The sequence below is a fragment of the Tribolium castaneum genome, chromosome 9 (genome assembly GCF_031307605.1).
Source record: "Tribolium castaneum strain GA2 chromosome 9, icTriCast1.1, whole genome shotgun sequence".
Classification (NCBI taxonomy): Eukaryota; Metazoa; Arthropoda; class Insecta; order Coleoptera; family Tenebrionidae; genus Tribolium; species Tribolium castaneum.
In genome coordinates this window covers 1,155,789-1,167,877 of record NC_087402.1, presented here as the reverse complement: position 1 = coordinate 1,167,877, position 12,089 = coordinate 1,155,789, and the positions used below count along the sequence as shown (strand labels likewise).

The 12,089-nt window shown below is 31.3% G+C and overlaps 1 protein-coding gene across 5 annotated transcripts; it reads right to left on the bottom strand.

The window, feature by feature from the left end:
- Positions 1–126: 126 nt before the first annotated feature.
- LOC135267138 (uncharacterized) lies at positions 127–11,974 on the bottom strand. 5 transcript variants are annotated; one of them, XM_064358981.1, is made up of 5 exons: positions 11,840–11,974; positions 4,849–4,904; positions 3,501–4,625; positions 393–3,443; positions 127–344 (listed from the first exon to the last, which is right to left on the bottom strand). In XM_064358981.1, exons 2-4 carry the CDS (start codon positions 4,879–4,881, stop codon positions 2,685–2,687), a joined length of 1,917 nt encoding a protein of 638 aa, XP_064215051.1. In that variant the 5' UTR covers positions 4,882–4,904; positions 11,840–11,974; the 3' UTR covers positions 127–344; positions 393–2,684. The 5 variants fall into 5 exon arrangements, with proteins under 5 accessions (XP_064215051.1, XP_064215048.1, XP_064215049.1 ...); XM_064358978.1 differs by having other exon boundaries at positions 393–3,675; positions 3,721–4,625; XM_064358979.1 differs by having other exon boundaries at positions 393–3,672; positions 3,721–4,625.
- Positions 11,975–12,089: the final 115 nt, after the last annotated feature.

Genomic DNA, 12,089 nt, shown 5'->3' with positions numbered 1-12,089 from the left:
ACTTACAAAAACAGTTGTTTGGGGGTAATAAAACACAGATTTTGTTAACATTTTTATTGTACACTGAGTAACATAACAAATTAAATTAAATTTTTCATGGAACGGTAAGTAAAAGTAATATAAAAATTCAAAATTTACTAATTATTTATTCATACTAAAAGTGAAAAGTACAATTGCTACAGTTGTTAATAGTAATACGACTCGTTTGCGCACAATTAGAACTGAATCAGTTGCATTAGTCACAGAACTCAGAGGCCGTTGTATATTACTCCTATTATTATAATAGTCATGTTATATAATTCCTCTCTTCTACAAGTCCCTGAGACTCTTAATATCACAGTGAGCTAAAAATGTTGAGTAGTATTTTTATCGCAGTTTGCGAATAACTATACCTTATTAATCAAAATTCTTCATCAGGTGCTTCATTTAAGAATTTTTCATATCGTAATTTTGTTTTTTCCGGAATTATTGCCGATCATTCCAATATTCCAGGGTTCTTCTAACAAATTCTCTGTTTCCGAATCGCTCATTATTCTTTATCAAAAAACACCACTGCACTTTCAATCAATACTTTTTATCGAATTAATCGACAACTGGCAGAACACAATTTTTGTTTGTTTGGCAATAATCCATAGTAACACAGAGCCGTCTAAATTCGTAATCTCAATACGTTCATTTTATTTAAAAATTATGTATTTATAATTTTGACACTGATACTGATTCCGATCGTGCAAAAAACGTTATAAGCATGTCGAACAGTAACAAACCCTTACCGTTCTCCATACTTAATATACTATAAGAACAATTTCTATAACGGAAAAAAAATTGATTTTACAGTAAACCCGTTTTTTAAACGAGTAGGCCGATGTGTCAGCGTATTTTTGAAGGATACCAATGCTCGACCATCGACCGTCTTCTGTTTAATAAAAACGCTCAAAACTCAAAATGCGTTATTCGTTATTAAATTTTTAGGCGCTGCACGATTGAGCGTATTCAGCGTATTACGTGCGTGCTTACCCTTAAAAAATAAACTTAATTTGGACATAATAATTGTTCTGTACACTAGTGCGTAGCATGCAAAACGAATTTCATTTTTTTAATTAATAAGGAAATTAGCATAGACAATATAATATATTCAATCCGAAAACGACTGAAAATCCATTATAGACGTGTTGGTAAGATATTCGCGTTCAATCCTAAGGGTCTCGGGTTCGAATTATGGCGAATCCAAGTTTTTTTTAATTTCGTAATATTGCGCAATTTGATGTATTATTGTAGCTGATTAGAAATTATAATGGACAAGACATAAATAGCTCAGATAGTAAAGAGTTAGACAGATAATTACAAGGTTTTGAGTTCGATTCCTATCGCCGCTTTTTTTTATTGAGAATGCAGTTGTTCTTAAATCTGAACTGGTGAGATCTCGAGTGGCATAGAGATTGAGGACAACTGAGTGCTGCCAAATATTCTCAAAACATTTCTCGGTTTTGGGACTCTTCCATCTATTCATGACTTACAGTAATATCGAACAACAATGACCTGTCTGTCCTGTTGATTCGCCAAAGGCTCATGAGTCGAAGACGAATTCAGGATTGATGGTCGTGCCGATGATTCTCCTCGATAGACACATACCTATAAACGGTATAAGCTGTCGTGAAAGAGGAGATGCTGTAAGAATAGATCGGATTGTAGTCGGAATGAAAATGGGGAATGTTTTGCACTTATTTTTATTAATTCTGTAAATATTCTGAATCCAAGAATTATCATGAAGGCATAGTCGAATATTGGGGTGTTGAATTTGATAATTAAGACACAAACCGAACATGTTTACGATAACATTAAAGTTTTAATAGCGATCTCTAAATGAAAATCCATAATGGAGTGTTCAGATATTTTAGTAGACTTCGAACAATTAGGTGTATCTTTTTTATGTGCGTATAATAGTTGAATACAGTTGGGGTATGCAAAATGTATTTGCTAAAAATTTTTAACACCTTTGCCATGCGCCAATTGGCTTGGTCCAGAAATGAAAAGCTATATTTTTGGGGTATCTAAAAACTAGGGAATTTATAAAGGTTTTTCCTGGTTTTTAAAGTAATTTTACTTGGAGTGTCGAGGATTTTAAGTCGCTTTAAGTTGTATTTCATTGATTTTTTCCATGCGCCAATAGGCTTGGTCCAGAAATGAAAAGCTGTTTTGAGGTGTGTGAAATCTAGACATTTTGACAATGGTTTTGAGGTAATTTTACTTGATTTTTGCATGCGTCAATTTGCTTGGTCCAGAAATGAAAAGCTATTTTTGGAGTGTCTAAAATCAAGGCATTTTGTAAGTTTTTTACATCTTTTTCGGATGGTTACTTTTGGGAAAACAGTAAATTTGTAGGATTCTACCCTGTTTTTCGTGTGCCCAACTTTTAGTGGCCTACACATATTTGGGAACTTTTGGGGTGGATAAAAATTCATGATTTTTGAGAGGTTTTAGGCCCTATTCGGTTGTTTGCTTTTGGACAAACAGCTAAATTTGTAAGATTAAATTTGTAAAAATTAGCTGAACTTGGTGAACAAACGGATTTTGGTAACAAGTAAAATTGCATTTGGAAATTTAAATAGAATTTTATTATTAACACTATAAACAAATCATTAGCAGAATAATAAAATAAGTATTAATTTTTTTAACATAATAAATTATAATAGTGTATCACTACAGACAGATTTACTTATTCCTTCAGTTCCAACTTGATATGTTATAAAAACTTTCTTCTCCTCTGGCTCGAATGTCAAACCAGCGTAAATCTTTTTTGAAATGTGTTTATAGTCAGGTTCATCAAATTTAGTGTAATATTGCTTCTCAAAAATTTGTTGTAAAGCTTCATTTGCAGACTTGGAATACATTTTGTATTCAAAAATGATTCCAACGTTCTTACTGATTATCACCACATCTAGGGTATTGGCTATCCCTGGTCGTTTTCTTTTTTTCTTGATCTGGACCTCACTGTGTGTTTCGAAGTATCTGGAGTTATATACCAGAGTATACAAGATGTGATGAAGTTCTGTTTCGTTCATAATCTTCTGTGATTGAGAGAGTAATACCAATACGGCGTTTGCAAAATCAACAAATGCCCTCTCACTTGTACTTTGTAATAGTAATTTCAGAGCACTTACATAATTTTTAACAGATGTAGCTCTCAAGTGGTATTCAGATACAGTTGCCAGTGCTTCACTATAACAAGCGTTGCGGATATGCTGCTCAATTTCAAAATTAGGTATTTTTAAAACACAAGATGTCGAGTCATTTTCAAAATCAGCCCCTTCTTCTATATGTTCATCTTCGGTGTTTGTTTCAATTTCATCTGTTTTCTTATCAATTGACAATATATTAAAGTAACCAGAATCAGCCAAGAATTGCAAAAATAACTCCACATTTTCCTTCGATATTTCATCAAACTGCAAACAAATAAGTTCCTTTAGACTCGTTAGATGATCGATATTCACCGATTTAACTGTTCTTATCTTAACTTCACCATTAGAAATAAGTTCCTCAATTTTTTCTCGAACTGAAGGTTCCGCAAACAGCTTCCCCAGATTTCTTACATGACCTGCATCAATCCAGAAAGATGAATATTTGAGCGTACCGGTTGTATAAACACTTTCCAAAAGGTTCAAGACTGACCAGCTACTGAATATTTTCAATGGGCTATTAGATACCATATATCCATCATACCATTTCGTAATTATTTTGAATGTTACTTTCCCACAAGCAGCTTTAACTTCTGGAAGCTCAAGTAGCTGCTTTACCTCCTCATCCGTAAATCCTAAGTACGGTGCGTATCGAAGATCACTTAGGAACGGATAATGTTTTATAACTCTTGCTGCATCCCCTGAGAAGGCTCCGGCCAACCGAACACAAGCAAAAATTAATGAGCGTTTTATGAAATCATTGAATTTTAGCGTATTAGCCATGAAACGTTTTAGAAAATCATTAATTAATCCAATGTCATCCTTATTTGAACAACTCTCGAATACCAGGCCTAGCGCAGGAGCATCGTACTCATCGATGAGTACGAAAACATTTTCCTCATAATGTGTATGTAAAACTTCCGATAAAAATGTTAAGCTATCTACCAAATCAGCTTCACTTAACATGATGCACTTTTCTCTATAGCAAAATTTTTCAAAACTTGCTATTTTTAAGTTAGAAATGTGTAACTTGTCACTTGCCCAAGCTAAGGTACCATCATCAGTCGTCTTCATCACGTATGAATGTTCTCTGAATGCACGATTTATAGCCAACGCCAATTCGTGCTTAACTTCAGCAAAACTGCTACCACGAACAAGCCCGAGATTAATATGTATCACAGGATGAAGTTTGCAGTTCTTCGAAAAAAATCGTCTTTCCTCGGTACAAATCTTTAAGTTCTTAAATAAATCGGTTTTTCCTAGTAGGAACTGCTTCAACATATCCATGAGGGTAGTTTTTCCAAAAGCTCTAGGTGCCGTTAGTAATACTATTTTACTAGTATCACTTAAGAGACATTTGATAAACAAGGTCTTGTCCACAAACGTAACTGTCTCTTTGATTGTGGCGAATTCATGACTTGCCAGTTCGCACAGCGACTTTTCTGAATCCTAAAAACAGAAAAAAATTACAACTCGTTACTAAATGCATTAGCATAGTTGTTAGAAATAAAGTGATTAGGATTATTTTTGTGGTTTTTAAATTGAAAGTTTCTGAAAATTATATTATATGTACTTATTATTACTAATAATAAATTATTGCCACCGTTAATTTCTAATACAGGAGAGTTTTACTAATGATTGTGAATTCCACCAATAAACCTGACTGACTCACCTTAGAATCATTTAGAGAAGAACTCTCGTTCATTTTTACTTTGGTTCGGCTACAATCTGTAATACAAATAAGCATATAAATAATTAAGTCTTTTGTCAATGAGAGCAGTACACAAAAGAAAAGTATAGAAAAACCTCAACAGCAGCCTATTAAAGTGTTGTATTTTGTTCTGAAATAAACAACTGTATTATTGTAAAGTGGAATTTTTTACTCGTCCTCTGAAGTTCCCCACACCCTAAAAGATAATGAAACAAAAAGGAACAAGCAAGGTCATTGCGTATCAATCTTTTACTCGCCAATTAAATTGCACAGATGGAAAGACATCGCGCAGACCACTAGAAACAAACTGGTTGATACTAACTATGAAGTAAAACTTCCATCACCAGTGTTATTATTGCTAATTTTTTAATTCAACAAGATTAAATTAATAATCAAATTAAGAATTTTTTTCAGATTTGCTTGTAAATTTTAATTTTTAAACCTCGATGAACTTATAAATTGTGCAAAAAGTACTTTTTTTTCACATTTAAATACCTGTTTGAATTACGATTTGTTTAATTGCTATTTCTTACATTGCTTGCAACAATAAGGTTTTATATTAATTTACACAATAAACCATATATTTGTTTATTATAATCCGAGTAGTATGAAATAAACTGCACAATAATTCTTTTTTTCTATATCAACATTTTTTTAAATTACAGAAATATTCACTACTATGTTGGAAAATACAACGTTCAGTATCTAACGAGTAATACAAAAATTTCTACAATAAATTAAAAAATGACCAGTACTAGAGAAAACAAAATTGTAGCAGAATATTATACACCATTAAAAACAAGACAACCATCTGAACTCCAGCAATTTAAAAATAGTTACAAATCTTTTACTCAAGATAAAAAACTAAATATACCAAAAAATATCAATGAAGTAACTCAAATGAGAAATCGTAACTTTGCTATCGAATATCTCAATTCGACTGTAAATAAAAAACTAACAAAGACAGAATTTTGCAAATCTAAAAGTATTTCCAGAAATTCCCTCAATATGGGGCTAAATTCAGTTGGCATAAAGATTGCATGTAAAACGAGAACAAATGAGAACAAATCGGAACAATTGGGAACAAAAGAGAGAAAAAGCAAAACAAAAAATAAAAAAATATTCGATAATGTAGAACACAAAGCAGGTAGTCGTAAAAATACAAGTTTAGATGAAGAAGCAGACGAATTAATTAGTAAATCTTTAGAAACTTTTCAGTCAAAAATGGACAAACTAGTTTCATACATTCCCAACGATGAGAAAGAAAAATGGAAAAAAGATTTAAAACCTATTATTACTGAAATAGACAGATTAGAAGATGGAGCAAAAATAGTTGGTTTCAAACAAGAAGTTGTAGATAAATATATTGCAAGAAAAGCAGCTAATTTATTCCTTGAACAATTAATTATGACTGACTGTGAACTAGAGTCCGCTAATAATAAAATAGATGAATTGGAATATAAATTAGATAACTACAATAATTACGATCCTAAGAAACTAGCAGAATTAAGAAGCAAAACAGTAGTAATACCATCAAACATCGATGATGTAAAGAAAAGAACTTTGAAAATATTTGAAAGACATGAGAGCAATAAATGAAAAGATTCAAAAATTGTAAATTAAATGGAAAGTACTGTATTCAAGAATTTAAATATATTCAATGAAGAATATCCAAAATTCCGAAAAAAGTTTTCAAGTCTCATTCAACAAGTTAATAAATTAAAAATTATTATTTTTGTTCTTATGCTTATTATCGTAATTGTAATTATTGTTTTCTTAATTTATTACTTCAACACTAATAAAAAATAGCGATTATGTTATGTTATATTATGATGATACTAATACGTGTCCATAAGCTAATGTATCTGTAGAATTAGGTAAAAGGTATCTTTTATCATCTTTCCAACTTAGAGACTTTTTCTTTACTTCTTCAGTAAATATATCATGTTTATGACTCCTGATCACTTTCTGCCTATGAAAGTATTCTTTTTGATTAAACAAGCAATTTTTGTAATCTTCAAAACTTATTTCTTAATAGCTTTTATTAAGTCTGCTTTATTATATTTTCTAATATATTTGATGTCTAATGATTTTGCAACATTAAACAGTTCAGACAAACGAAGATTACTTAAGTTCCTTCGTTCCATTTATTATAGGAAAAAATCTAACAAACAATTTTTAGTAAATAAATAAATTCAATCCATTTTTATGCAAATCTGTTTTTATATGCCTTTTAAAATTAGTTCTAGTGTAATATCTACCACAATCACATAATAAACGAGTAGAATTAACTGCTTTTTTACATTGTTTACATGTTATTTCATATTTATTTCTATAGTTATAAAAATCATCTGGACATTTTAATTCCAAACAAATGGAGCAAAGACTTGTCATTTATTAGAAAATTTATTCATCAAAGACTTCAAGATTACGAAAGTGTATTTTAAGAAAATCTTATATTATATATACTTATCATATCGTTTAACCTTTTCTGAAACATTTGTCGTGCTTCTTGGTCATCGTTATGTGAGCAATTCATTTAATTTATTACATTTTTTTCATAAGAAATTATCTATAAACAGTGCATGATAAAACACACTGTCCCTTTTGAGGTAAACTTGTGATAAGCCTCGAGATTCAAAAAAATATGTGTGGTATAGGGAGGAGGTGATCAATTTAATGTTTATTTAATTAATTGTCAAAAAAATAAATACTTGTAATAAAAGGGATCTAGTACAATATGCGAGGCAATATGGGACCTACGTATTATAAAAAATAAAATAAATAAAACTATTAGATGTAATTATATGATGAAGACAAATAACGTATGGAAAGAATTTTATCTTCCAAGAAAGAAGAAGCGAAAAATTAAAAATTAAATTATTGACATAGATAATACTGTTACTTGAAAGTTTATGATCAAGACGTATTTTTCATATTAGACAATGATAATCAACCTTTGTTTAAAGGTAAAGATTTAGCAGAAATATTGGGTTATGAAAAATCAACAAATGCTATAAGTAAAGACGTAGGTAGGTGTTGATTTTAAGAGAAAATTGATTTTTTTGGAAATATGTTGTTTTTGCAGAAAAAGAAAAATATTAATCACAAATAATTTGCTTCAATTCATGAGATTTATTGAAGAAATAACGCGATTTTAAGAACTTTTTAAAGGACTAGGAAATCTCATACGAAGAAATAGATTATAAAAATGCTAAAGCAAATTTGTATAAATATATACAAAATGATTAAAAATTTTAAAGAATTAATAATGATGTTGAATAACAATAAGGCAAAAAAAGTTAGGAAATATCATTTTAAATTAGAAGAATTGCTAGATAAATAGGAAACTAACGTTAACGAATATAATCTTTTAAGGCAATACATAATTATAAAATTAATGCTAATCCATTAAACCTGTTGGACTTTATAAATAAAAATAACTACTCCTATAAAATTAATTTGAGTACGTGGTTGACCGATATATGGTTTACGTTATTTAAAAGAAAAATATAATAATAACAAATGATCTTTTATGCTTTATACAATATGGAATTTCAGTGGGGGGTGGCTATCCCCCACTGAATTTACGCGATATTAAGAAAGATTTAAAGAAAATTTTAGAAAACTATAAAATAGAATACCAAATAATAAATTATGATAAGATTAAAAATGAATTATCATATTATAAAAAATTAATAACAAAATATATTATAAATATTTCGCCAAATAGTTAATTTAAATAAAACAATATGGATTTTATTGAGTGTTCGTAATATTAAATCCCTAATAATAACATTAAATACAAAAACGGATCAAGAAATTAAAGAATATTATATTACTTTGGAAGAAATATTTTATTCATATTTGGAATACACTAAAAAGTTTTATTTGAATATAGGAGAATCACTCGAAAAGATAGTCAGATAAAGCAAATTGAAACGATAATTGAAATTAAGAGAGATGATTAAAAATATTATCAAGTTAACCAAAGAGCATATAATAAATAGTATAATAGTTTTATAGCAAAGATTCGGTAATAAACAATATAACAACAATTGTGGTAAAGACATGTTTTCATTATAATTTAATCGATGATGATAATGTAAACAGATAACTCATCTTTGATAACCTAAGCACAACAAATTGTGCTTAAAAAAATCCAACTTTTAGATTACTTCAATATATATATATTTTTTTTTTGGAATGCAACTAACTTTGAGAGAAATTGTGTTGTTGATAGAATGAGTAGGTAAGTTTATTAATGGTCAAGCTTATTTGCCTGTAAAGTAGCTATTATAAAGTAACTGCGAAAGGCAATTAGTTAACTTTAACAAACTAGTTGAGTTTAATGAATAATTGGTATTCTGAATATAGGTATGCCTTTCTTCCGATAAATGAGATTATTCACTTACTTCCAAGTATAAAAAAAAAATACCTATTGTGCGATTTGGACCTAAGAATAGTGTTGTATCCACGATTTCGTGATACTTCAGAAAGGGGAAATATTAATATACTCGGTATAAAATTCAACAGATTTATTCTCTACAAACTTCCAACAACTTACAACGTTACAACAATTTACTTTTATAGTAGTATTCTTTTAATTTTGGTCGAATGTTGTATAAGTGTATCAAATAACACTTTCCCATCTGCTACTAGTTTTGTCTTTGTTGTTACTATGCGAATGAGTGAAACAAAAGTACAAACCGTCAAGCGTAGCGGAAAATGGGAGGGTCTACCAGTCGTTCCCAAACTATGGGATACCACTTTGGTATTTGTTATGTTATAGGAAGACATAAAAAAACAAATTTGTCTTGACCAGGTGCAAAAAGAAATTGGTAAATTTTTACTTTAGCTACTTCTGGATTTTTGAAAATTTTTTTTTTGCATTTTGCTTTAAAAAGCCTCTAGATCAAAGATATGACCATGAAAGTTTGTGCAAATGCCCCGTTTTCGAAAAATTCGACTTTGAATGACCTTGACCTAGACTTTTTAAATTTTATTAACACTCTAATAAATGATATTAACCGTAAATATAACTATAAATGAGGCAAGGCGCCTACAGATGATAGCCCGCAGGCTGGGGCTTCGCCCCAGCGACCTAAAAATAAACATACCCCACGGACGATTAAACTCGAAAATGTTGAACTCGAAACGTGGAATAGTGATTTTTATGGATCTACAGCGCGTACAGGTCGTAGGGTACAGGCTGGGGCTTCGCCCCAGCAAACTAAAAATAAACATACCCCACGAACAATTAAACTCGAAACCGTGGAACTCGAAACGTGGAATAGTGGTTTTTATGGAACTATGTTGCGCGTGGCTGGGGCTTCGCCCCAGTTAACTAAAAGGAAACATACCCCACGACCAATTAAACTCGAAAACGTGGAACTCGACACGTGGAATAGTGTTTTTTATGGAGCTAGGGTGCCGTACAGTTCGTGGCCGGAGGCTGGGGCTGCGCACCAGCTAACTAAAAGGAAATATACACACCACGATTGGTAAATTAACCTCAAGAACGTAGCACTCACAAAAAAATACCTTGTTCACCACTAGTAAGTAAAATGCATGAAGGGAAATGCGGAAATGCATCCCCACTTCCGTCAATCAGCCAATCAGAGCACAGAGACATAAATTCAAATTGCAAAATATGAAAAAATACACCTACTTTTTAATGAAAAAGGTATAATACGTCATTTAAATTCATTCTGGGAATACCCGAAGGTGTTATAATCATAACAAACACGCAGGTGCGATTCTTACCTGTTGAAGCTAAACAATAACAACCAATCAAAAATAAGCACACGCAACGCATGCACACCCTGGTGGCGAACGTTGTATCCCTTAAAATCAACAAAAATGGCGATTCAAGTGAAATGAGTGAAAATAAAAATTATTTTTGTAATGTTATTTTCAATTTGCACAAGAAAATTCATAGTGTACGGTCATCAGGGCACTCAGAGGAATCGTTTGGCGTAAGTTTCAGCTTGAAAATCCAGAAGTAGTTAAAGTAAAAAATTACCAAGAAATTATCATTAACGTGAATTCGGATAATGATAGTGATAGTGATTTCGGAGAATTTGACGATACAGCTAGTGAAAGTGAGAGTGAAATGTTAATTAAATTGTAAATAGATTTGTAAATATTGTATATTTAATATTTTTATACATTTTTTGTAAATAAAATTCACTTTTGTCTGCGCTTGTTGCATTATTTGAACATGTTGAGAATCACTCATATATTTTGGGTCGGTGGCGTAGTTGGGCTTGCGAAAGTTTCCTGTCTCTTTTAAATGACCTAAGTGCGAGAAAGACAATATACCCTTGGCTCGAGCCGAGAGCGGCCCATCGTTTATCTTACTTGCTCCTAGCTACTTTCTCGAAGAGTGAGAAAGACAACAACGTTTTACAACATTCGACCAAAATTAAAAGAATTTTACTATAGCTCTACATCGCGTCTTCTTCCCTCATTTTTGTGACGGTCCTTTTTAAGAAGGAAAAACTACCTGCTCCCAGAAGGGGGGCGTCACGAGCGGTTAAGGATTGAGGGTTGCACATTTAACAGGAAAGTGAAAGTTGTACATTACAACAATAGAAACAACTTACAGTACGAGTCAGCGTTAAGCAGACATTTTCTTTGCGATATTTAAAAACCTTTACAAAAACATAAATTCAGATAAGCAATTTTGCCTACCGTACAACACGTGTTACAACTTCCTAGTGATAACAGTATAATAAATATAATTATTCTAGTTATTATGTAATTACTGCCATGTTTTGGACGCGAAAACAATTACAATATAAAAATCACGTGGTCGTGGGTCGTGGGTCAGGATTCAGTTATTTGATTTACTTTAATTTTAGACACAATCGTTGAAAATAAACATAATGTCAGACGAATTACATTTTACTTATAACATTTAATAAATATCAAGACAATCAAGACTTACCTGTTAATCGATGCACAACACGCTCACGACGCTCACACGCTGCTACAAGGTGTCAACTGTCAACCCTGTAAATAACACCACTGCCAACCCAACAAAGAGAAATCACCGTCTCACTTGTACTTTTTTTGAATTATTCATTTAATAAATTGTTTTTTTCACGATTAAATATTAAATATCACTTTTCTGGGCAATTCGCGCCCAAAATATGTCTTTCTGAGGGTGGCTGCGCTATTATTAGTCAGCCCGCCTC